This window comes from Castanea sativa, chromosome 2 (assembly GCF_040712315.1).
Source record: "Castanea sativa cultivar Marrone di Chiusa Pesio chromosome 2, ASM4071231v1".
NCBI lineage: Eukaryota > Viridiplantae > Streptophyta > Magnoliopsida > Fagales > Fagaceae > Castanea > Castanea sativa.
Genome location: NC_134014.1, coordinates 9,398,724 through 9,426,657, shown reverse-complemented (window position 1 = coordinate 9,426,657; position 27,934 = coordinate 9,398,724). Strand labels below are relative to the sequence as shown.

Sequence of the window (27,934 nt, the reverse complement as noted above, 5' to 3'; positions counted from 1 at the left end):
TGCTATATTCACTATATTTTTACAATACTTTTATAACAAATCTTAAGTGTCAAGTTACTGGCTATTACTAGTGGGTAAAAGAATAATTTTAGTTGTGAGTTATAATTAGAATCATTAACAACTTATTACTTATGATTTGTTGTGAAAATTTTGTAGACTTAATACTTCTCTTATACTTAAATCGGTTTTTAAGGTCCTTGAATTTTTTTTAGGCCTCTATAGATAATAAAGATAAAGATATGGATGATAAAAAAACTAAAATTGGGTGGTTCTAAATATAGACAAAATTTTCAATTGGCATCCTTTTAACACTTCCATCATGTATGATCTGAAAGCCATAGCACACAAAACCTTTTTTTTTTCTCTGTGACCTCTGAATTGATTGCCTGCTGTTGTGTTTTGAATTCCATTTTTGCTCTGTCATGAGTCATGACCCTGAAGCTCTCTTGAGTCTTGACAAGATCCATGTTGTGCCATTTTAAATCTCTGTTGCATTTTTCAACTCATCAGTTGGGGCATGTGATCATGTAAGTTGTTGCTTGCTGGCTCTAGGAGGTGTTTCTTTTTACGATATGTCTCGAATACAAATTTTTACACGACTATTAATGTGACTTGTTATGATTGGTATATGGTGTAATAATCAGAGTAATGCCAATAGTGATTTCTATGTGGGTGATTTTATGCCCAACACACTTTGCTACTTTAATATAATGTGAAAATAGTTGGTTTTGTACCCCCCCCCCCCCCCAATAAAATGTTTCGTTTTCATTTTATATATATATAAATTATAAATTTGGAATATATTTACTTATGTAATATTATTTAATAAACTAATTAAATAAATCAAATTAAGATGTGTTTATAACATACACATTCAAATTGATTAATCTCAATAATGATAATACATGACAAATGACCCAAAATAATAATTTATTTTCATCATATTCATCATCTTGCTTAATTAATTCTATCTGAGTCAATATTATTATCATGGTCATCATTTTACAAATTTGTTTCTTCATTGAAATTTCTTCAAACATCTACTCTCTCTTCTAGCTTCTAGACTTATAATAGCGTGCAGTATACCCCATCCTAATAGGTAGGGACTATGGATCCATTGAGAGCTAGAGCTCAACCTCCAACAATCTATAACTTGGCACTATCTCACACCATAGGGATGAACTCATCACTAATCTTCTCAATGAGATAGCGGAATACATAATAACTGACAGTGCCCATAAGGACCACAAATGACCTCTACTCATTTAACCCCTTGCGTGGAATCACCCATCATAGAGGTTGGGCATTGGCCATAGTGTCACAATTTGGGTATCAATCCTATCCCCCTCGATATTTCACTCACCAGCCTTCTTGCTAGTGGCTTGGTCAAAGGATCGGCCAAATTCCTTTCTGACCTTACAAAGTCCAAGGACATTACACCATTATCAATTAGCTGCCTCACAATATTGTGCCTCCATCGAATTTGTTGACTTTTCTCATTATAGATTTTTTTTCTTAACACGTGCTATGGTAGTCTAGCAATCACAATGTATGCAAATAGAGGCAATATAGTTAGTATATAATGGTATATCAATTAACAAACTTGTAAGCTACTCGGCTTCGGAACCAACCTTTTCTAAGGCTACTAACTCTGATTCCATGGTGGATCTCGCTATGCAAGTCTGCTTGGATGATTTCCAAGAGACAGCCCTTCCAGCTAGTGTGAACACATATCCACTAGTGGGCTTTACCTCATCTGTATCAGAGATCCAATTAACATCACAATAGCCTTCTAATATAGCAGGATAACCACAATATGACAAACCATAATCAAAAGTACCCTTTAAATATCTCAACAATCTAGATATTGCATCCTAATGTTCAATACTAGGATTATGAGTATATCTACTTAATCTTCCAACAGCATATGCAGTATCAGGGCGAGTACAGTTTGTCAAAAATATCAAACTACCAATGATTTGTGCATATTTTTCTTGTGAAACACTATCACCACGGTTTTTAAACAAGTGCACATTTGAGTCAAAAGGAGTAGACATAGGTGACATAAGGAGTTTTACCGGTTTCCTTATGAGGTACCTTATTTTGAATATGGCAAGCCGAAAGGATGGCCTCCTCTCACATGTTGGAAGATAACCCAAAACTAACAAGCATAGCATTCATCATCTCTTTAAGAGTTCTATTTTTCCTTTCAGCTATTCCATTAGATTCCGATGAATAAGGTGGAGTTACCTCATGTATTATGCCATTTTGTTCATAAAATTCCTTAAAATGATTAGACTCGTATTCACCAACTTTATCAGTTCTAAGTCTTTTAATCATTTTATTCTTTTGGCTCTCAACTTCACTTTTATACTTTATAAACATCTCCAAAGCTTCATCCTTGGTTCTTAGTAAATAAAGTTTAGTGAATTTAGAATGGTCATCAATAAAGATCACATAAAATCTTTTACTACCTCTAGTCATAGTGTGTTTTAAATCACCCAAGTCATTATGTACCAATCCAAGAAGCTCGGTTTCTCTTGTTATAGATTTACAAGGTTTCTTGGTGATTTTAGTTTCGGCACAAATTTCACATGTGTCCATATTAGCTTCACTTAGTGAGTTAATAATTCCACATTCTTTCATTTTCTTTATATAGCCAAGATTAATATGTTCAAGTCTACCATGCTAAACATCAATGGAATCAACTAAGTAAGCACAAGAAGATGAACCACTTTCATTAATAACTTATTCAACATTAAGTACAAAAAGACCTTCATCATCATAGCCCTTATCAACAAAGACTTCATTCTTAGTTATAGTAACTATGCCACTATCAAATAAAACTCAATACCGGCCTTACCAAGCAAATGTACCGAAATGAGATTGTGTCAAAAGTGACGTACATGAAGGACATTATTGAGTGAAAGAGTTTTACCGGAAGTTAGCTTCAACAGTACTTTCCCTTTACCACTCACCGGCACCGACCTATCGTCCCCAACATATACACATTCGGTGCCTTCCGCCATAGGAATGTAGGAACTAAACTCCTCTTTGAATGCACCAATATGTCTTGTGCAAGCCGAGTCAACTACCCATCCCTTCACTTTTCTCACCAAGTGTGCCCCACACACCACCGCCGCAATGATCTCTTCAATTTGCACCACATTTGCCTTATTTGATGTAGAGCCTTTGTTGTTGTTCTTATTGTTGTTGAAGTTGCCCCTTGCCCTACATGTTGTTGCATAATGACCTACCTTGCCACAAATAAAATAATTACCCTTTTTCTTTTGGATTTGAGGATTTGGACCATTTTTGTTATGAAATTTTCCTTTTCCCTTGAAATCATGTTTCTTATTATGTTGTGGAGGTCTAGAGGGTCCTCCATCTACAACATTAGCCTTGGAAGTAAATTCTTTAGCTTTAGAAACTTTTTCCAACATCCTATTTGTTTCTTTAATTTGAATATCAACGATAGTTTGTTGAAGATTCAAATAGGTTCTATGGTGGATATACCGGTGTTTATACTCTTTCCAAGAGTCCGGCAACTTAAACACAAGGCCATGAGCCACAAACCTCTCGAGCAAAACATCACCTTCTTTAGCTAGGTCGGATACTAATTTTTGAAAATCTTCAATTTGGCTAGAAACACTTTTTTCCTTAACCATTTGACATAAATTTAGCCGTAGCAAACTTTTTAGCACCCTCATCCTCAAACCCATAACAACCACTAAGTCCATCCCATAAATCTCTAGCACAAGTAAAATGACAATAATTATTAAACAACTTGTTAGATAAACCACACTTAATGGTATGAACATAGAATTTTTTTTTTCCCACTTTGCTATATTTTTAGGATCATCTTCGGGTTTAGGCTCATAAAGAACCCGATCAATGTCATTAAATTCCAAGATGGGCAAAACCCTTTCTTTTCGACGTTTAAAATTATTTCCATCAAAAGCCTCAAGCTTTGTAATTTTTGAAATGACCTTAAGAGAATCAACAACTTGTTTCTTCATTTTGAAACACAAATATCAACCTTTAAGATTGTTGGAAAATATGGCTAAATAAACAAGTTTTGATTCAACAATACAAACCCTAAAAAATTAGCAATAACAAAAATAAATATCTCACAAACTATAAAATCACGCAAAATACGTTGTCCTTAAAGGTTGATTCATGCCACCCGGAGTAGAACTCGGTATGAATGGCTCTCTTGGCCAAACAACCCCCCCAAGATTAGACTATAGTGATTTCTACAAGTAAATCACACACTCAAACAAGAAGAACTAGGAACAACCTTACTTGCCTTTCTTTTCCTTAAAAAAAAAAATTTGAAGCTAAAATTTTTGTGCAACAAACCAGAGAAAAACAGAGAGGATATGGCTGGAGAATATGGAAAAATATGACTCTTGAATAGTGTGAGTTGTAGGGTTTTATATATCAACTAAAGGAAAACTAGTGGGCTAGCTAAATGGACTAAACCTCCAACGGCTATTGTGCAGATTTGATGCCCAACGGGCAGCTCAAATGCTCACCAACGGACATAACAAAATCAAATTTGGGCTAAAAGAAAGAAAGGGAAAAGTGAGGTCCAAGAAAAATATAACAAACCTAAGTTCAAGCCCAAGCCCAAGCCCAAGCCAACACCTAGCCCATTGTATTTCAACTTACCACTTAAGATATGCAAAGACTTATAAACTTATAATAAAATTTATTCCTAACCAATGTGAGACACAAATCAAATGTTAAGTATTTGAAACACACTCACTCCAACAAACAGAAATTCAAAGTACCCAGAAAGCAAATCAGAAATTTGCCAAGTAAATTAAAAATCCAAGTTAGCTACCATCTCATCCACGGCTAATTGAACTAAGAAAAACCCGTTAGCCCCCTTAAATTTTTTTTTTCCTTCTCTTTCTATCCCAATTTCCCTCATTTCCCTTCATTTTCTTAGCTACCAAACACATCCAAATATATCATAATTTAAGCCACTAGGAAAAAAAAAATGATTGCACCAATTAATCCAACACAAAGGACTTTCTCCACACTATTTCAATTGATAAAAAAATAATAATAATAATAATAAGAAGAAAGAAAACCAAGATAAGCCACAAATCACGCACGAACTTTTTATAATGGAGAGTAGAAACCATTTATATATACATATATATATATATATATATATATATATATATATATTTCATTTCCCAAATCCAATACAACTATATATTACATTTATGTTGAGAATTGATAGCAACAAAACTACAACATAAATGATAAAACAGACATTTTATTCAGAATAAACGTAAATGCGCTAGCTAGACCACCAAATTTAGCTACTCTCTCCATTATCATTTTGAACTGTCTATGGCGGCGACGAAGACGATCCTGGTGGTGCCGGTAAATAAGTTGGTGGGTTTGGCATGGAGGGAAGTACCAGAGAACGATCTTCAACAGCTTCAAGTTTGGACTTCTTCATCATCACAGCCATTCCATTAAAAATCAACACTGCCAGAGCAAAAACCATGACCACCTTCAAGAAAGATTTTCCCGACATGGTTGATTATGGCATAAGACTTTTCAATGTATGTCTTAGCGAAAGGCTAATGGGATTTTTATAGGGCGAAAATGTATGTATTGGCCAAAGGCTAATGGGATTGTTATTTGCACAATAATCAATAATAGCTCCTTCTTTCTTGACATGACTAATATATAGCTTATAGCTCCTTCATTTTTATATTTATTTAATCATTAATTCTTCGCATGCACATGCATTTCGACGTCTTTCCATCTATTTTTTGTTTTGGTGGTTTGTGACGTCGGATGACATTTTAGTCAAAAACCTTTTTAGTGGGTTTTGTGACGTTGGATGACGTTTTTTCTTTCCCCGCAGATTTCAAAAAGGGACAAGAGACCCTGTTTATTACTGTGCAATACTGCTTATGCACGGTTAATAAACAGTACATGCACTTTTTAGTTTTTTTTTATTTTTTAATTTAAAATGGGACACGCGATATTATTTATATATTTAAAAATTATTTTGTTACAGTGTTTTTAGTTTTCAGTTTTCACCTGTATCTAAACGAATTCTTAGTTCACATCTTAAACAAGAAAAAAATGGACCTTCTTGGAGAGAGCAAAAAAACAAAACAATTCCAAAATTTTCTAAAATTCTTCTTATGCATTATAATTTTCTGTTACATTCTTATTTGTGAGTCATACTTACTTGAGAGAAAAGCATAATACATCACGTATACAGAACATTTTCTCCAAAATTTCTAGTTCTTTTGCGTAATAGTCTAATAGATATAGGACCCATCCTTACCTAAAAGAGAAGCCTCTAAATTTCTTTTCTCAACGGGCGTTGCTTTGAATCTGATGCCTAAAAAATACTAATAAAAGAAACCAAAGAAAGTTTACATATTAGTCTAGTCTCCTGTCGAAAGAGCACTACTATTCAAGCCAACTATACTATTTTACGAGTTGAATTTGGGGCAATGGATAAGGCCAGGGTGCTCATATCATCAACATCATAGCCATCAAAGGTACATTCACTTGGACAGACTTTTTGTTCATTTACGAAACATGTCATGCTTTTGTCATTTCAGCTCTTACATAAAATATAAAAGATAAAAAATAAAAAATAAAAAAAAATCTTAGAAGAATTTTACACGGGCCACCCTTGGACAGGCTGAGTTTGGATAGCTGAAGCGTCCAGCGTTTTGAGTGTTTTGCGTTTTCTAATTTTTTTTTTTTTTGTTCTTTTGCTGTTGCACGGGTTAGGGGGACAAATGCTACTTACTGTTTATGAACATTAGCCGCATTTTGCTGACTTTTCAGTACATCTGTGGGTCCCGTGTACTGTTCACGAGATCTACAAACTTCACTTTACAGAATTTTTTTTATTAAAAATGGGTCGCACGGCACTATTCATACATTTAAAAATTATTTTGTTACAGTATTTTCTGTTTTCAGTCAAAACTAGGGAAAGTTTGATCCCTTGGAAATTAGGGACGAGTTAATCAGTACTGCAACAGTAAATTTCTTTTAACTCCTAACCACCATTTTACGAATTAAGGGTTGTTAGAGTCCTGTTTTCTTATACCTAATTTTATCATCACCTATTTATTTTCAAACATCACGAATAAGCTATTGAGTTTTTTCAAATATTTTTTGCTCTATTATTATATTAACCACAAATATTTCATATCTTATTATTTAAATTGAGCCATGATATAAACTATCACAAAAAACTTAAAAAACTCATATCTTATCTAATGTTATTATTTTTATTTTTATTTTTATTAAACCCAAAACTGACCTTACAAGTCCAATGTACACATCCCATCTTTTTTTTTAAACCCAAGGCTACTAATGCTTAGCAATATGTCAAAAGCCCATTTTTCATTGGCAATATTTCAAAAGCCTAAGATAGTTACTTGGCACTATTTTGTAAAAAGCCCAGAGTTATCAGTACTTTGCAAAATATTATATCATATGTATTTCACTTAAAGTCCAATCATTAACAATATTTTAAGTATTTCACTTAAACCTATAACTACAATATTACAAACCTATGAAATCTATCTTATAAAACCCATGGTAACCATTTATGTTATGTGACACTATTCATTTTTCCAAAACCCATGGAAAACATATATCAAGCCCATGGAGAATTATGAATTTGTGTTATTAATATAAAAACTTATGGAAAATTATGATTTATTTTAAACCCATAATATTTATTTATTTCATACCATATTATAAACTCATGGTAACTATTTATGTTATGTAACACTATTCATTTTTCTAAACCCCATGGCAAACATATATCAAGCCCATGGAGAATTATGAATTGTGTTACTAATATAAAAGCCCATGGAAAGTTATGATTATTTATTTTAGACCTATGCCATTTATTTATTTCAACCATATTATAAACCCATGGAATTTATATAATAAGAACCCATGGTCACTATTTATATCACAACATTCATAATATTTATTTACAAAACTCATGGTGATTATTCTCTTTACAAACCCATTACGATTATCTATAGAAAAACCCGTGAGAATATCACATTATTCCATTATAGTGGTTGTTACCATATTTTATTTGAAACCCACGGATGTTGCCTCTATTTAAAACCCATAGTAAATATTATTCTCAAGAGATATTGGAGGTCATTATTTAAAAGTCCCAAAGAAAATATCATTTGCAAAATTATCCATGGCAAAAACTATGTTATGAGAAATTATACAAGTTGTTATTTATTAAAGCTCATGGATTCATTTTATTTCTACTAACAACTAAAGCCCATGTGGAATAAAAAATTCATGGCAATATATGGTAGTTTTGTCAATTTTGTAGGGCTCACAATGAGAAGCAAAAGGATAGGCCCAAGTGGAGAGAACCACCAAGTCAGAGGCCCACTGAAATACTCAGCCCTCATGGCCAAGCTTAATATGAAATCTCAGCCAAAACAACCCATGTGTGAAAGCTGTCCTCGCTGGAGAACTCCATTCAGTTCTGCCTTCTGCTAGAGGTCACCTCAAGAAGCAACCAAACTCCCAAACCAAATTAGGAACTGGCCACCTGTCCCACTGTCAACTCTGACATGGATAGTACTAGAGACTGACACCTAAAGGCTGATGGACAATAAATACCCTTCTTCCCCAAGTTTTGGTCACAACTCAAGTAAGCCATAACCAAAACCTCCAAGTTCATGAAATCCTCAACCAAATAGTTTATATTACTAAAAATGTATGTAATTGGTTCATGAACCAAGCCCATGAATCCTAAAGGGGAAAATTTGGGAACATGCGGTTTGGAGCGCATAAAGGGATCTCCAGTGAAACTCTCTAAAGTGGACTTAAACTTTGACACCTGCCTTGGGGTATTGAATCATACTTCCTAGGGTCCAAATCTCAGTTGCAGCACTAGAATTCCTCCTTAACACCTGCCTTAATCCCATTGGCTAAATACAATTTCAAAATTCTTAGCATTTAATGCAAGATTACCCCAAATACTCACCATGTGTCATATTACCCAAAGAAGCAAAGCAACCCCAAAAGCAAATCTCTCATTTATAGCCAAATCCTAGAATAATTAAGCCTACTACTCAGCCCCCTGATCAGTTCTACGTTTATCTCCCTAAACTCCACTATAAAAGGACAAGCACACCAGCCCACAAGAGGCCGACCAACCCCCTCTGAAATTTTTTATTTTTCTTGTCACTTTGCTTGTGGTTCAACTCTCCCCAAGCTCATAAATCATTCCTCTTAGCCCACACTCACTTAGCCTCAGACATTTCCTTCCTTTTTTTGCATATTCACAGCCCATAAATGCTTCCTAATTAGTCATAAACAACCATTTACCCATTAAAGACTTAGTTTCAACATTAACTCTATCATACCATCACAAGCTTACATACCCACTCGCTCAAAACAGCCTATACTACCCCATCCATGCTACACATAAATATATATTCTCCAAAAATCTTAGTTAAATATATGCTGCACTGAGCTGGAATCTCTCTCTCCTTTCATTCCATCCTATTTTTCCATTTTTATTTGTAATTATGAAGCCTTTAATCCTTGTTTATTGTTTTATGATGAAAGCCATAATGTTTTGGATACTATGAAAGTTTTCCCTTATGTTGACTTAATAATAATAAGGAAAATATATTATTTTTACCATGTAAACACACTTATTAACCTGTCAGATGTCTACCACTGGAGGTCTATCACATTCACCGCTGGAGGTCTGTCACATTCACTGCTGGACTTTTTTTCCTTTTGTGTATTTGTTATAATGGGCCCACTTTTATATTAACCAACTATGGAAGAAATGCATAATTTTTACTATACAAATATTGATTTTTCAAGCATCTACAGTTGGACGTTTCTCTTGCTTATCGCTAGACTATTATTTAAGTACTTGTTGTGGGCACTTGTTGTGGTGGGCCATCTTTTGTGCTAGCTTATTTTTGAAGGAGGTATTTTGGGGTCTTATTATAATATTTGTTGGATGCAATCTAGACTTTGAGCAAAATGGGCCTTTTACACTTCACCGATAGCCTTTGGGCCATGTTCCAAGCCTAAAGTTGAGTCTCGGTCTTGAATCCCCTAACATCATGTGGACAACGAATGAAAAATTCCCCCAACAAGGGTCTAGATTCTGTCATGTCTGTATTCCACTAATAATACTCTTAGGGATAATTACAGATTACCCACCTGTAGTTTAGCCTGAATTTAACTTACCTGCCCGTGATTTCATTTTTGACAATTTACCCACCTAAGGTTACTTCTGTTTAGTCTCTAATACCTACCTCTGTTAAAAAAGAGGGGTAAATAAGTCTTTTTACACCCATTTTATGTCTCTCTCCTCCCAAAATAAGAAAAAACAAAAAAACAAAAGAAAAACAAGATTAAAATATGGTATTAGTTTCTCACAATTCACAAACTTGAAGAACATACACCTAGAAAACTAATACATATCAAATCAAACAATATCATTAAACTACAAACCACAGATCTATCAAAATACAACCCTAAAACCCAAGTCAAAATACAAACATCAACACACCTACACACATCCAAACCCACGGATCCATCAGTAACCATGCCTCAAATCCCATTTTTCAAACCCTAACTACCAAAAGAAACCCAATCCCTAAATCAAATAAACAAAGAAGAAGAAAAATATAGCACAACATTTGATCCCACGTTTTATACTAGATTGGCTTCAAAATTAAGCCCACTACTTTTTTGAGGTTACCTATTTCTTGGACATGGTGGTATTCTTGAATTACGAAGCTTTTTCATGTGCCCATGGTGACATTAAAAGGAGACAGATCTACTTGGTAGTCTGAATTTAGGTTCATCTCCTAAGTACCCAGCAAATGCCTTACCTGCAATTTGTGTAGCAAGACCCAAATTTGAACATGCATTGCTTGGTTTTTTTTTTTTTTTGGTGATTTTGGTATGGGTTTCACGGTGGTTTGTGTGTTTGGATTTGAGTTTTTGGCTGGGTTTAGATCTCGTTGTTGCCAGCGTTGGGTATGTTGTGGTGGATCTGTTGGGTTTGTGTGTTTAAACACGCAAGACATTAATTGAAAAAGAAAAAGCATATTCATTGAGTGAAGAATCAATCAAATCAAACCCCACCCATCATTTTCACTAAACACAAAACCCACTTTGATTATGCCCAAAAAAGCAATCACATTCACAATTCCAAACACACCCATTTGCCTAGGAAAAAAAAAGAATTATTAAAGAAAAGTACAACAATTAAACAAAACCCAGATGAGAAAATTAAAGTGGGTTTGTGAAACAATGAGAGAGAGAGAGAGAGAGAGAGAGAGAGAGAGAGAGAGAGAGAGAGTTTTGTGAAACAGAGAGAGCAGTGAGAAAGCGATCTCTTCTTGGAATGATTGATCTATTTGATTTTAAGCTTGTAACAAGCTTAAAATGCTGAAAATTTGTACGCATGAATGGGGGTGTGTTTTGGGAGAGAGAGGAGTGTTTGATCTGTTTTGAGTTTTGTTTTTGATAAAAAATGTGTTAGAGTAACGTCTGAAAGAGAGGTGGGTTCCGAAGTAGTAACGGAGGGAAGCACAGATGGGTAAAGTTTCAAAAATGATACCACGGGTGGGTAAGTTAAATTCGAGCTAAACCACAGATGGGTAATTAGTAATTATCCCATACTTTTAGTTGTTTTGTCTGCAACATTATTTTAAATTATAAAAGAATATTGTTAGTGGAATGCTGACATGACAGAATTTAGACCTTTAAATCATAAAAGAGTAGTCAAGATTTAAAGAAATCAACTGATGAAGTACCATAGAAAATCTAGAGAATTTGAATCCCATATATAAGCATATCAACATGCCTTCTTGTTATCCAAAAGTCAGTCGAATCACTCTTTCGAAATCAGAAAGGACTTTTTTTTGGACCCTAGCATAGGCTAGGGTGAAGGGTTAAGAAGGAAGGATTATAAAATTCAAACTAGTGTTTGACATTGACAAGTGCTTCACATTTCTTGCAGGGTTTTGAGCTTTGAAACTTGGTTGCGCTCCTCCAATTGACAGAAAAAAGTAACAGAATATATTGAAAATATGAAAGAGATTTGATCATGGAATTTACAAAAGCTAATCTTATACATATTTATACACACACACACACACACTAATTTTAATAATTTGATTTGATAAAATTGCAATTGTCTCTTTTAATAATATCATTGATCTTTTTAAAGGAATTTATAAAAAAAAATTAACAAGCCCAACAAAATTAACCTAACAACAAAAATTGCCAAAATTTTTCTAATAAAAAAATACCAATAACAAAGTTAAAAAAATAATTAAGCTCGGTCAACAAATTTTACAAAAAAAAAAGAAAAAAAATTTGTCTGATTTGTTAATACTAAATAGATGTTTATTTAAAATTGTATAATGATTTTTCCTTTCATTCACCTAGACTTCATCCCTTTTATTCAGAAAATGTGTGTGTGTGTGTGTGTTTTTTATTATTATTTATTTTTATAAACCTTTAAATGTATGTCTTATTATTATTATTATTAAATGTATGTCTTCTTCTTCTTCTTCTTCTTCGTATTATTATTCTTATTATTATTATTATTATTATTATTATTATTTATAAACCAGTAAAAATAAAGATAAATCGATACCATTTTTATAATTATTTAGTAGGTGCTTACATCCACTTCCATATGGGCCACATAAAAGAAGGTATAGCTTTTGTCCAACTCTATTTAGTGGTTCAGTGAAGTCAATGACGAGCTAAGTCTATCTCTCAATTTCAAGTCTGGATGAAAAATGTACCACCAGACAGCTCATCTGTTTCACAGGTGGATCTTTTTGGCCTCTTTTAATAAAAAGCAGCGTATTGATTCTCAAAAAAAAAAAAAAAAAGAAGAAGTCAATGACATTCAAAGAACCACGACTTTTTGATTTTCAAAGAGGATTTTGGTTCTTTGGATTGATTTTTCATTTTTCATTTTTTCTATCAAATTATTTATAGTTTGTTTGGATTTGGGCCAGTGAATTTGAATTTAAGAGCCCAAATCCAAATTTGTAGTTTGGATATCTTGGAGAAGAGTTTGTGGTTGGAGGATACTGTGACAAGTGGGTGTAGTAAATTTCACAATTATATCAACGATAATTGAGGAGGCACGTGCTATCCTTTTAGTGAAAAAATAAAATAAAATAAAATAGAGGTTTTATTTGAAAAAGCATAAAACCAAGTACTAAAAAAAAAATTTGTTTTACCATGCTACTCTCGTTAATATAACAATTTAGACTGCACAAACTTAAAATAGCTATTGAATATATGAATATCTATATTTCTATGATTAGTAATAGTTACTTAGAACTTATTTACTTAAGGCCAATAAGAGCACTAGTATTGGTGGTGCTAAAAAGCTATATTGCTATTTAGCACCACCAAATACCAAAATGTGGCTACATTAGAGCATTAGTATTGCAAGCCCCAAAATGGTATTTTACAATTCACAAATACTAAAAGCATGCATTATCCCAAGTTGTAATTGTAAGAAAATATTCCATTGTGCTACAGTAGCCTCTTACAAGTAAGAGACTACTGTAGCAAGATTGTATTCTTATATAATATTATTTTATTGTGTCTCTAATTTTTTAATAATAGAAAGAGGAGAGATTGTTTTGTGTTGTATATTTTATTGTGTAAATATATTATTTTAATGTGTTGTATAGGAAAATAAAAGTTGAGATGTTAAGTGTATTGTAAAATAGTATGGTATAATAGATAAAGTAGCTTTTGAGATGGTAAAATGAAATTTTATGAACAAACTAGATGCGAATGCTCTAAAGTGGAGCCAAAGCCATATTTTTTGGCTCCACAGCTACAGTGCATAGCTACTTCTGGCAATACACTGTAGCTCATAGTTAAAAAAAATAATATTATTATATTTATTGTTCATCCTATACTGATATTTAAATAATTTCTTATCTTCCTTCATCTTCTCTTTATACCTGTTTTTTTTTTTTTTTTTTTGGTTTTCTTTTGTTTTTCTTTCTTTGTATCCACTCTCTTTCTGATATCAATCTCTAGTGGCTTCTGATCTGTTTCAGTGGGTTTCAATGGTGGGTCTTCCGATTTTGTTTTAGTAGGTTTCAGTGGTAGGTCACCATGGTGGTGGTTTGTATGAAAAAAATAAAAAATAATTATATTGTCAATTGAAAAGAATTTTTTTCTTCTTCTTGGCATTCTATTTTTATAGTAAAGAAAAGAAATTTGCAAATATGAAAGTGAAGTGTAAGTGTGTAGTCCAAATTTGGTAAGAGAAAGAAAGAAAAACTTATGGATATGTTATTTTATTGGGCTAAATTAAGTAACCAATTAATGTTGTGTTGAAAACAAGTCTAACAGCTTGTTGGATTCAAATAAAGCACAATTTTTAACAAAAAAAACCCATTTAAAAGCACATGTCTATGTATCGTACGATTTGACAATATGCTATGATTCATATGATACATGCCACTATATCGTACGATTTATGAGCACTTACAATATGAAACTTTTTTTATACACAATATGACTTGTATCACGTATTATATGATATTGACAACTATTAAGACTTAAGTCCCAACCAATAATAATAGGCCACTTATTTAAAACAATTTTGACTCCGATGAAGATAATGAGCTATATTAAGGTTTCTGTTTTTCCCTATGATTGTTGATTTGAAATCTTATATGGATTCTATTTATAGTCTGTTGAGGTATAAAAAGTCACAACATCAAGGCCCAAAATAGCATAGTGAATGCACTCCATGGAAAATAATAATAAAAGGGTTAAAACTTCCCATAAAAGGGGGGGGGGGGGTAGGTCCAAGTCCATTAAAAAGATTTCAAGCCCAAGACCCATGGAGGGATAGGCCTTAGGGCCTATCAAACGAAGGGAAGAAAGGAAAAAGCCCAGCCTATCAAGATCAAAAGAATAAAAAAAAGGAGTCCAGTAGTAAGTACTGGGCGGGATACCTAGAGGCTGCCAGAGGCTCGAGGTCCTCAGGATGTGCAGCACAACTGGGAATGAGATTAAAACAGTTAAAAAAGAGTGTCAAGAAACACAAGGAACGAAGAGCAGAAACGTCCTTCTCAATCACCCAATGATGTAGAGAGGAACCAGAAGGATTGGAAAGTAACGATTCATAAACAAGGAGGCTGGTACCTTGAGGAACCCAGGAAGAAGAACTATAAAAGGAAGTAGCTAGGAGAACTTTCAACCTGACAGGGATAGAATTGGCTCATTTAGGAAAAATGACAAAAAGAAGGAGCCAAAAAGTTGAGTCTGAAAAAGGAAGATAGAGAAACCTTAAAGGAAGAGAGATTGAAGGTCAGCTCCCCGAGGACATCTTAGAGTGGAAGGTCAGCAAAAGACTTTTGGGGAAAAGGTACCAAAATAAGAAAACTATGAAAAACAAGGAAGAGATCAGTCACCAAAGCTGCTGGCATGCCACGGGCTCTGGTACCCAGGGGAGCAAAGAAAGGGAACCAGTGGTACCCCGGAGCCCTAGGATGACACTATAAAAGAAGGAAGCAGCCAACAGTGAAGGGGCATTCAGCAACAGTGAATCAGAATAGAATCGTTGAGAAAACTCTGTCAAAAAACTCAGAGAAAGTAGTAAAGGAAAGAGAAATATTGCTCGATGTACCAAAGCAGCGACTATAGAACATACTCGGATTCAAAGGGATTCAAACTTTGCAAGTCTTATAGGCTTAGAAGGCCATCTAAGTCTGTAATTTTTGAGCTTATTTGGACCTTGTAACGCATCTTAGTGAGCACATTGTGATTCGCAAATTAAGAAAAGTAATGAGATATTCCTTATTGTTTTAAGGATTCTTAACGTTCATTTTGTGTCTTTCTTTATGTATTGGTCCTATACTATTTTCGTTGCTGTTCAATACCTATATATATATATATAGACACACACACACATTCTTGCTTGTCAGAATACACGTATTGTAGGATCCTTGCTTTGTGCATCACTTGGTTCGTAAATAACCCATTTAGCTGTGGTGAACCAAGCCCATTCCTTTAACACTATAACTACAAGGCCCAGGGTCCTTGCTTCTTTTTTGGGCTTGGACATTTTGTCAAAAAAAGGATCCCCACATAGTCATAGGATCAACATAAATATATATTAATTATTTTTTTTCCTGAATTATTGAATCAAACATGCATTTAAATTTTGTTTTAAGTAGAAATAATTTTCACTTGTTTTCCATTAAAAAAAGGGTCAAAACAAAACTCCATCTCTTTTAAAGCTAAATAAGTAATGTCAAGAAATAATTTTTCAACTTATTTTAAGATTATTACTAAACATGAAAAAATGAGATAATTTTTTAGAAAATATTATCTTAAAACAAACCAATTTCTTTATTTAAATCACCAAAACTGTTTTTAAATATGGCTACCAAAAACCATATAAAATTTTTAGCCTATTTTCATACGCCATCTCTTTCAAACCATATAAAATCTTTAGCCTATTTTCATACGTCATCTCTTTCAACATTGGTGATGTTTTAGCTTTGTGGATATACTTGAAACGGTCTGTTTCTTTTCCCAAAGGACACGACTTTACCTTATATGTTGCAACTTTTTCCCCTCATATTTGCAACTTGCAATATTTTTGTTTTTCCCAAACTTGTCAACACTCAACAAAGCTAGTCTGTAATTCTTTTTTGGGTAACTTATTGCAGTTGGTAGCTCCTAGAATTTCCGAATAGACACAAAATAAAAGTGTGTATTGGAGGGCCCAATGGAAAAGCATCCTCACATTTCTACCCATATTAAAAAAAAAAAATATTGCGTTGATAATATTTTCACAATATTTTTGTAATAAATTTTAAGTGGTAAGTTGTTACTGGTAAGTTGTGAAAGTATTGTCAACTTAATATTTCTAAAAAAAGTCCGGTTAATGTGTGCTCTAAGGGCACATATTAAGCCATTCATTTATGATAAAATTTTTTCGAAAATTGAAAAAGCTGTCAATACTTTTTCATTTCTCGAGATATTTTTTTCTCAAAAATAAATAATTATTGTGTACTTTTAACACATACATTAGCAAAATCCTTCTAAAAAAGATATGTATAGCAACATTTGCATGCCTATGTGAAATGGCAAATCTGTGGGACACCACGTTTCTAGTGATATCCTAGCTCATGAAGACACGTGTACTACATCATCTTTGCACTATATTCACTTTCTTGATCACTCTTCATCAATGTAATTGTAGAACCAACTTTGCTATTCTGTGAGTTTGTACTACGCCGCTTGGCATCCAACATGAACGGCCATCTCTTTCCCCTCAACACTTCCTTATGGCCATTCCTGGCCAAGCCCTTGAGAGCATGTGTCTACCAGTCTATCAAGGTAAGTACTGTTATCACTTCCTTATTGCTGATCTATGGTCAATTTTTTTTAATTATTATTATTTTTTAAAAATTTTTTGAAAGGTTTTTTTCATGCATATAACTAGCTATTGATTTTCTATGTCTTCTGTGCTTGAGCAAAATGTAAGAAACAAGATGGATAGAATTTGAATTCAAGATGAGGTAGCGTCTAGTATTTTTTATATGTTTGTTCTATATATCTCTCAGTCAACTACTTCCATGAATTGCCATTATTGATCATTCAAGTCTATTAGTCAAGATTGCCAGAATCTGATGGATCATCATCAAGTATATAGATGACTTTGGTTGATCTCAATAAACAATCTTTGAATGTAACAAGGCTTATATGGTTGTTAAATGTCTTCTAATTACCAGTATATATGAGTATAACTACTTGGGATATACATTAGATCATATATTGATTACTTTTGTGGATTTTTAAATACCTCTTAGACCTTGTATGTGTTTGTTAATTTGTTTTTACTTTGTGATCTTAGACAGTTTTTTAATTCTTGCATTAGCTACTTCCTCCTTTGAAACCTAGCTACCAGCCCATGTAACATTTATGAACTTTAGCTTTGCTGCTGGCTAGGTCATGTGACTCATGTTCACTAATGGCAGACCCGTTGGGTCAAGCTTGGCCAATTTATAACACTAACATCTATTGGGGCCAGTGTCATGATTCAATCCATTCTGGGTGGGATAGCGATTTGTCAAATAAGGTCCCCACTAAAAAGTAAAAACAGAGGAAGAAAGGCATGCCAAAACAAAAAAGAGACAGGTTTTGTTGGTGAAAATTTCAAGCTCTCATAATGTGATTTCTGAAAATCATTAATCAAACTTAAAGGTGTTGAGAAAGTTTTGTTGCTCTATTAATAATATTGAGTTATCATTCCGGAAGCTCATTGTGTTTTGGTCTAATTAATACTTTTTCAGAGTTATACCCAAGCAAGCAAGGACAACGATCCCCGTGATTTTATAGAAGCGAGGGCACCTTCAACTGCTGAAGAATTCAAAAAAATAGCAGAGGAGAAGCTGAGGGAGGCCCAGCAAGGTGTGGCTAGTCAAGCTGCTGAAAAAGCATATGATGGTACGGAAGAGGCTACTTTGGGTGACAAAAATCAAGAATCTGTCATGAACAGGCACAAGGAACATGAACATGGAGCTGATTACCGCAAAAGAGGGGATGGGCCTGATGAAGGAGTTAAAGCATTTTCCAGCAATGCCTAGCTACTAGCTACATGTATATCTGATTGTCAATAAGCGGAAAATTATTAGATACTTGTGGAGTCATCGCAGAGTGTGATGACTGATGACGTGGTATTAATGTGAGATTCACCATGATTGTGAGAAGAGAGAGTATCGTATCACCGTATTTAAAGAGTACTTAATAGGTACTTGTCAATCAGTATTGCTTAAAGTTATCTACATTATTTCAGTTAATGACTAAATTTCCTGTATAAAATGGAATGATGAAGTGGAATTTGGGAATGAGGCAGTAAGTGTTTAAAGCCTTCAAAGTGAAGACAGTTTCCCTTATTCAATTTAAGTAATGTGGTTTGGTACAGGATGTTGTTTACTCTAAAGGGTAATGTGGTTTGGTACAAGATGTGGTTTGGTAACAACATCGTGTACCACACCAAACAACATTCTTGATACAGGATGTGGCTTGGGACAAGATGTAATTTGATACAGGATGTGGTTTGGTAACACCATCGTGTACCACATCTTGTACCAAACCACATCCTGTATCAAGAATGTTGTTTGGCGATGAAACACAAGAAATATGTGGTTAGGCATGGTCGCTGATAAGGGGATTATATTGATAGATTTCCACAAAATCTCTGGCTTATGGATTTCCACATTAACAGTGATAGATTTTTACATTATAGTGACGTGGCTTATGGATTGAAATAAGATTACTTTTACTGCACTATTATTATGCATTAATTATAGTACTGATCCTCATATGAAATTGTTTGGAAATATGTTAGGACTATATAAAATGACATAACTTATGTCAAAATTTGTCCATGTGGCGAGATGTGGCGAGTTGTGAGTGATAGATGTGTGATAGTAATTCAAGCTGAATCTGTAATAATTATAACAATAATAATGCTATGCTAATGTGGCTTAACAAGATTATAACAACAATAATGCTATGCTGAAAATTTTAAATATTACGAGTTTGAGATATATATATATATATATATATATATATATATATATATATATATATATATATATATATATATATATATATATATAAAAAATTTTGGATTCAGAATATGTGCTCTCAACTTAGACATGTCTTTTCTCATTATGTAAGTGCACAAAAATGGACTAAAGTGGGTTGAATAGAACCGAAGGACTGAATAAGACTAAAGAGGACAGAATGACCGAATAGGACCGATGTACATTGAATAACACCAAATAGACTGAATAGGACTGAGTATGACCAAATTGGACTTAATAGGACCAAAGTGGATTGAATATGATCGAATAAGACCAAAGTGGACAGAATGGACCTAATAAGACTGAAGTAGATCAAATAGAGCAGAATGGACTGAGCAGGACGAAAGTGGACTAAATATGAATAAATAAAACCAAAGCAGACCAAATAGGACTGAAGTGGACCAAATAAGACCAAGTCACTAAATAGGACCAAATAAGACCAAAGTGGATAAAATGGACTGAATAGGACTGAATAAGACCAAAGTGGATTGAGTAGTACCAAATTGGACCGAATAAGACCAATGTAGACAGAGTAGAACCAAAGTGGGCCGAATAGGACCAACGTGGGCTGAATAGGACCAAAATAGGACCGAATGGACCAAATAAGACCGAATAGAACCAAAGGGAATTGAATGAACTGAGGTGGGCCAAATAAGACCGAATTGGACTGAATAGACCTAAATACTAGGTTGATGTGGCTCAATAGGAACTTAGCAACAATAAATGTTATACTTTAACTTTTAAATATATTAGTTATTGTCTCGTGCGTTGCACAAAATTCTTTTTTATTTTTAAATTTATAAATACTAGTCTTTAGATCGCTAACGTATTTTTTTTTATATGTGTTTCCTAAGGAATATTAAAAGTATTATAAAAGGGTTTGAATTTTATTGCATTTTTTTTGACCTATACTACTCATTTTTTAATTTTAATTTTTTTACATATATGTTATGTGCATGACTCCAATGCAATATGTGAGATTTTTATTAATAAGTAAATTAGACCATATTATAAAATGTAAAAAGTTAATCTATAGTCTACTTATGCAATATTTTGAAACCAAATAAGTTGAAAAAGAACCACTCAACTTTGTCAACGCAAAATAATAATATTATTTATCATATGACAATATGTTGTTTTTAATATTTCATGAAATTATGAGTTAGATCCATTAAAATTTCCTCCCTCTTATGTAGATAGATTTTAAATCTTTCTTGTCACAATAATAAACTTTATCACATAAATTTTTATAGCCGAGTTAATCGAAACTTACTTCTATCTTGTTAATATCATTGAAATTGAAAGTTCTCAATTTGAGGTGGATTGTATATGATTGTCATTTAGGAGTAACCATCAACTATTATTTTTTGGGATGCTTATGAATCAACCCTTTCCAAAGGGATTTTTTTTGGTGTGTGTGTGTACAATTATGGATTTTTTTTTGGGTGTTTTCACCACTCAAATTTATGGTCCAGTGCTTAAGGTTTTGTATGAAGTCTTGATATCAAACCTTGGGGACCACTAATGTGATTCTAAAGGTTCGAACTCAAGACATACACTATTTTCGCTTCCAATTATCTAACCCCCCTTTTATTGTTCCTTCCACTATTTATAGCTTGAGGCTAGCGGTGGAACTATGATTACGCTCTGACTCCACTCGTGTGAGTGGGGCCCAAATTAATTATTTATGACAAGGAATAAATTTTGTTGGGAATGGGAGTTGTCACATTGGAACTGGTGCTAGCCATCAAAACTTGGTCGGCAGCAGAATCCCCCAAGGCACTCCTAGTCTACCGAGGTTTAACCGAACATCGTCGGTGTACCGGCTGACCATGGGGTCCTCGAGGTGTATTTGGGTACTGAGATCATGATCAGTGGGCTAAGGTTTTTGGGCCACTCATGGGCCAATTATGACGGGATAAGCCTAGGGGTGGTATTGTTCATGGGCCTTCCTCAACTTGGGCCCAATGAAGGTGGGCTTCTCGCCATATGCCGTACAGATACTAATGATTTGACCCCTCAACCTTTTTCATTCAGTAATGTTATAAGTATCTCTCTAAAAAAAGTAATGTTATAAGTAAAAAAATTTTCACAATAAATTTTACAATTATTGAAATGGTTCATTGTAAGCAGTGGAAAAATATGGTAAGCCCTTAACTTTAAATGTTAGTTGTCCAGTGAGGTTCCCCACTCACATTTAAATTAAGACTTTAGTAACTATGAAATTTGTTATAGAAAATGTTGTGTTTACTGTTTATAGCATTATTGTTTTTGGTTCAAAGAAAAAAGAAGGGAACTTTTTGCTTTCACGTACTTTTGAGTTTTGACAATGAAATTGGGCTTTAAAACGAAACTCTTTGAGCCCACCTAGGCCCAAAATTTTGAACTCAAAAGCCTCCAGCCTCAGCATCAGTCGGTTAGTTTTTCTTTCTTTTTTATTTATTAAAATGTTCACTTTTCATGTTTTTATTTATATAATGCAAAATAATTATAAAAAATCCAATGCTAAATTTCTATGTGCCAATTCATTGAAGAATTTTCTTTTCTATGATTTAATTTTTCCAATATCATTTCCCCACTTCTGCAATGAAATTTCCAAATTACTAGTTTAGAGCTTAATTGATTGTTAAGTGGTTTGCTTTACTTTAGAAGTATACTTTAGCTGTATCATTTGATTTGGTTTCATTAATCCCTCAAGATTGTCTCATATTGTTTGATCAAATATTGGTAGCATTGGGTTTATGCTCTTCTTGAAACAATAATTCCATTTGTATGCTTTCTTTCTGTTAAGAAGAATTAAAGGTTAGTGAATTAATGTGTTTATTATTACTGGGCAGTGTTAGTGGATAGAAATGAATGCTTTCAAAATTCAAAGCCCGGTTCTAATAAATAACTCAGTTGCATCATTTGCATCTTTTAGTAAAACCTGTAATATTGTTTTATCCTACTTTAGAGTCATAAGCATGTGGTTTATAAATTACTTATTATGCATACAAAAGGCCTAAAATGGCATTTAATTCTCTTGCACTGTATCTTCACTATGAAAAGTCATTTATAAGAATGGGCATCATGATTTGGAGTGCTTTTTTTTAAGAAGCAACAAGTATGTGGATTGTGATTTTCAATTCTAAAAATTATACATCTCTTATTTGTATCTGTTTTTTTCTTGGCCTATATGTTGATAGATTTGTTGGGCTGTTATTAAACTGTTGGGTGGTTCTTAGACTGTTCATTATGGCTGGGAGGCAAACTGAACCTTGTTTGTACATAATGATTTGAAGCTTTCATATACCACATAATTTAGTTAGATTGTATTTTGTTTTTTGGTCATCTTTTCAATTTGTCCCTTTGTGTTGTATTTATGCTAACGGTATGCATGTCTTGATGAATTGACAACTGATCAAGGTCAATGCAGCTTACTCTCTTCCTAACAACAGCGCACTTTTTTTCTTAAAAGAGTGACATAATAAGTAGCAAATTCTTAGCTATTTTGTTATTTCCAACTATAAATGCAAAAATTATGTTGCTGTGGTTGGTAACCATGAAAAGTGGTATAAGAAGGTTATTCTGAATATTAGGCATTTTTACAGGTTTCTTGTGGGTAATTTTTATTTTTATCATATTAGAGATTTCAAGGGAATTTTAGTTATATTGGAGGTTTTAATGGGCATTTTAAAGGTTTAAGGGAGTATTACAATCATTTTGTGGTTAAGGCTATCTATTAATCGCTCATCTCATACACAACAAAAATTAGAAGCTTGTAACCATTTCAGGCCCCACACCACCCCACCCCCCAACGAGGGAAATAAGGGATTTTGACTGTCGTGGACTTCAAATTAGAGCTCACCTATAAAGGGGTCGAATGTGTTGTTAAGTTAACAGGTTCTAGATAGTGACAATGCGATTTCGGGGATTGATTTGGTGCTAACTCTAATCTGCATCATTGACTTTTAGATCTATTCTAATTAATTACTTAAAAAATGGAGGGGAACCTCAAAATCGACCATCTAATTAGTTTATTGTTTCATCTCTTGAGCTTTAGTTCAGGACTTTAAAGAACGGGTTAATATTATGTCCATTAACCTACTATTACTATAATCAAAATGTATTTCTTTGTGAATTATGTATGAGAGGTGCTACGTCCACAATATTTTTACAACAATTTTCCAACAAATCATAGGTGGTTAGTTGTTATAGGTTCAAATTTGAATCTAACACTAATATTACTTTTTTGTCCCAACAATAACAACCAGTAACGACTTGCCACTTAGGATTTTTTGTAAAAATGCTGTAAAAATATTGTGGACATATCATTTCTCATTATGTATTTCTTTGTGATCATAGATGTATTAATTATTGCCACGTATATATATGTATAACATTGTTATGTTTTTTTTTTTTTTTTTTTTGAGGAGGTTATGTTGCTAGTTCTGTAGCTCAAACTTTTCTTCCCTAAATTTTCAAGAACTTTGTGCATTGAGGTGCAAATTTAGCTTCAAGGCTCTTGATTCTATAGAAATGCTATCTTCATTCTTCAGAAGAGAAAAAGAAATACAAAATTGGTATGTTTCCTTAAATTTTCAAGCAAGTTCTCAAAATTGTTTTTTTTTTTTCTTTTTAACTTTTAAAAATTTATTTTGAAATAAGTAAGTTAAATTTTGTCATGTAATTAATAATTTAAATAAATATTAAAATTATGTTAGTCAATGTCTGGTTAAATGATGATGTTAAGACAATTTCATCTATACAGTTTGAAATGTATTGAGTTATCCTAAAAACTCTAAAAAATTCAAATACGTGTTGTTTTTTTTTCTTTAGCCACCAAAATAAATAAAAATAAAAATAAAAATCCTTTAATATTACCTAAACAGAATAGAAAATTTTGCTCAAAAAAAAAAAAAAAAAAAGAGAAAAAGAAAAAAGAAAATTGGAAAGTGAAAGGCATAAAGGAGACTTTTGTTTTGTTTTTAATTGGCATGAATGAGACACCACACTGCAATCCCGGCTACTTTTGACCCATTCAATATATTGTGTCCATTAATAATCTTTTAATGTTTCCACTTTAATCTAATGATCAACACCTGATGTTGGCAAATGGACGCTCCTTTGAAGGATTAAATTAAAAATTTTCTTCAAAATAATTACTCGTTTAATTAATACAGTATAATAATTCCACTTGGATTCATTTACTATTATTTTTCTCTGCTACATCTTTATATAATATAAGGTTGATTAATTAAACCCCGCGTAGAATCCCAATATGTGGAAGTATGCAATTTGGACACGCATGCCCATCTTTTTTGTATTTCCTTACAAGCAACAATCCATTAAGAAGCTTCCAATTTCCCTAAAGAGGGCGGTACCGCGTAGAGATTGATTTACGGACTTGAACTTGCAACCTGCTTTTTCTTGTTTATACCTTGAAGTTTCATGAAATATTATTCATCCAAACAGAATTATCTACGGACTTGAGTTGTGGGCTTGTGGAGGATTTTTAGAGTTTGTTTGGAAGCGGAGAAATTTATGGATTGGGTTAAAACTTAAATTAAAAGAGATTTTTGTCATTTAGAAACTTTAGTAAGAAAAAAAAAAAGTGGAATGGCACTATGGCATTGGCTGGGAGAGAATGTTCCCTTTATTTCTTTCCAATCATTTCTCCTAAAAATAAGAAGAATACTAAATAAAGGTAAAATATAATTTTATATTACAAGAAAAGATGAATAATATAATACTAAATTATATAATTATATAATTTATATTCTTTATTTTACAAACTCTTTGACAATTACGAAAAAACACATTCTTTATTTAGCAATTAACAATTAACTTCTATTCTTTATATTCAGCAACAAAAATCCAAGCCAATAAATGTATTTAGCATTATCATTTAAAGATATTTAACAACAAAGAGGAGAGTAAGATAGAAAGGGAGAAACTCATCATAGTTGCATGCATTTTGAAGACATGGAACTAATCCATTTGTCTCTCTTTGTTGAAATAAATGCATAGTGCTTATTAGCAACATCTACATGAAAGTCTTTGTCCTCAATCATAATGGTGATGTAGAATAGAAATAAAATACAAGAAATATAATATATACCAAATTACTTCTTGTGAGAAACTATAAGAGAAATGAGGAGGATGGAAGATGTGAAGAGTTTGATGAGAGAGAGAAAATTGGCACTTAGAAGAGTATTGCAAAGTGAATAAAAATCACTTTAGGACTTGCTAAATTAGGGAGAAAGTGCACTGGACTCTTTTTTGTTGATGAACATGGAAGATTTTTGGAATTTGAACTCTGATGTTTTGCTATGTAGTATCATAGAGGTGTTTTTATTTTGCTTTTTCCTCTTTTGCATTCCCCTTTTATGTCCTATGTAGTATCATAGAGGTGTTTTTATTTTGCTTTTTCCTCTTTTGCATTCCCCTTTTATGTCCAATCCCATGTATGTTATTTTATACCCTAAATAATTAATCTAGTCACAATTGAGGCTATTTACATAGTTTTTTATAAAACCCAGATCTATCTAGTATATGCTCGATATAGAACTTAACAAGTAGGAGCAAGCACACACTCCACAACCCTCAAACCCTAATTTATTTATTTGTGCTTTCCCGTTGCTCTCTTACACTTCCTCCTCTTTCTCTAGAGCGCCGCAAACCATATCAGTCCGGTCCCTCCACCCTAATTACTTAATTCCCTTTCTTATTTACCCTTAATCATGGGGGGATTGTTGCATGACCATTTAGTTTTGAAAATTTTATCATTCAAATTTTCACTTGTTTTTCCTTTAAAAAAAATTAAAGACCAGCCGCTTGATAAATATTATGTTTTATTTTTATTTTTTTTCCGTGTATTACATGTACTCTTATGGACTAGCAAGTATTTCAAACATATTTATAGGGCCACTCAAGGAACCCCAATAATCTTTTGCCGAAATGCTCTTTTATGTAATCCAAACCAAAATTTCCTATCTTTCCCAATAAAATGTGCACATCCATTTGGATTCAATTGTTTTTTAGAATTACTTTTGTGGGGACTCGAGGACTGAAGCTTGGAAGCACCACTATAGCCTTTAGTTGTTCCTCACGAAGAAGCATTTATAGCCTGAGGAGAGAATGAGAAGTGACAGAGTGTCCTTGGGGAGTATAAGGGGTGAAGGTGGGCGTCTTAGGGGATAAACAAGATATTTGTGGGAGGTTTCTTGTAAAGTCTCACCTACTCCTCCGCATTAAATGGCTAACAACAGCTTTATCAGCTACATTAATGAGGAAGTGACCTGAACAATAGATCCACAGCTCAGCAGCTTCTTCCACCACCTTCACCGGAAGTCTAATGGGACAAGTGTCCTAAGGAGATTTAGGAGGATTGAAGATGGACAGACAGGATGCAAGAAGCCATGGAGTATATAAAGGAAAGAAACTTTCAGATAAAGGGGATTTGAAAAAAAATCAAGGAAAGGGATTAGAGCTAGAACAGTAACTAAGAGAAAGAGAGTGAACAGTGTATGTAACAACACAAAAACATTATCCTCGGGTAAGCTTGTAAAGATTCATCTACATATTTAAATCTTAGACTTTTGCCTCCTCCTTCTCTATCTTTGTCCTCGAGCGAAGCCCAACTTATTCATTCCACTCTCTTTACAAATATTTATTGATTTGGGTCGGGTTTGGAAACATCAATCTCACCATTCTAAGTGGAATTGGCCACCAAGATTTCGTGCCCTTACAACTTTTTTCCTCATAGATTAAAAAAATAAAAGTTCTCAACAAGAGTTATAAATTATAATTAAGTTTTATTGATTAACCAATATGTATTGGGTAGGTTGTCCACTCCTACTCATAAATGTATATACTTTGTGAAACACGTACGTCAGTACACCTAAGTTTGTTAGGACCTTAATCTTGTTTCATCTATACACTCAACACAACAGAACAATATACATATAACTTTCACTCAACTCTTCATATAATTTTCATTTCTATCAGTTATAATTTCCTTTTTTTAGGTAATGTTGGAAGTCTTCAAAATATATTACAATCAATCGTTACTTTTTGGAAATAATAACAATTCTGAAAAGCTATGTGATTTTTTTTTAAACAAATGTTGTGTCAAACAAACAACTAAGCACAAAGACACAATCGTATAATATTTAATAGACTTGGCATTTCACCCAATTTTTTAAATTTAATTGTTCACATACGCATATATTTTTTCCCCAATTTCCCTGCTTGTGGAG

General features: G+C 33.2%; 1 protein-coding gene across 1 annotated transcript; it reads left to right on the top strand.

Annotated features, from left to right (window-relative positions):
- Positions 1–17,281: 17,281 nt before the first annotated feature.
- Positions 17,282–18,984, top strand: LOC142625911 (uncharacterized). The gene is made up of 2 exons (XM_075799665.1): positions 17,282–17,439; positions 18,396–18,984. The coding sequence occupies exons 1-2, from the start codon at positions 17,353–17,355 to the stop codon at positions 18,687–18,689; spliced, it is 381 nt and encodes a 126-aa protein (XP_075655780.1). The 5' UTR covers positions 17,282–17,352; the 3' UTR covers positions 18,690–18,984.
- The last annotated feature ends 8,950 nt before the right edge of the window (positions 18,985–27,934 follow it).

What these genes read in the sequence shown, in the direction of transcription:
- LOC142625911 (XM_075799665.1), top strand. Translation starts at nt 17,353, where the DNA reads ATGAACGGCCATCTCTTTCCCCTCAACACTTCCTTATGGCCATTCCTG. An exon ending in GTGTCTACCAGTCTATCAAG is followed by an intron (nt 17,440 to 18,395) that starts GTAAGTACTGTT and finishes ATACTTTTTCAG; the next exon opens with AGTTATACCCAAGCAAGCAA.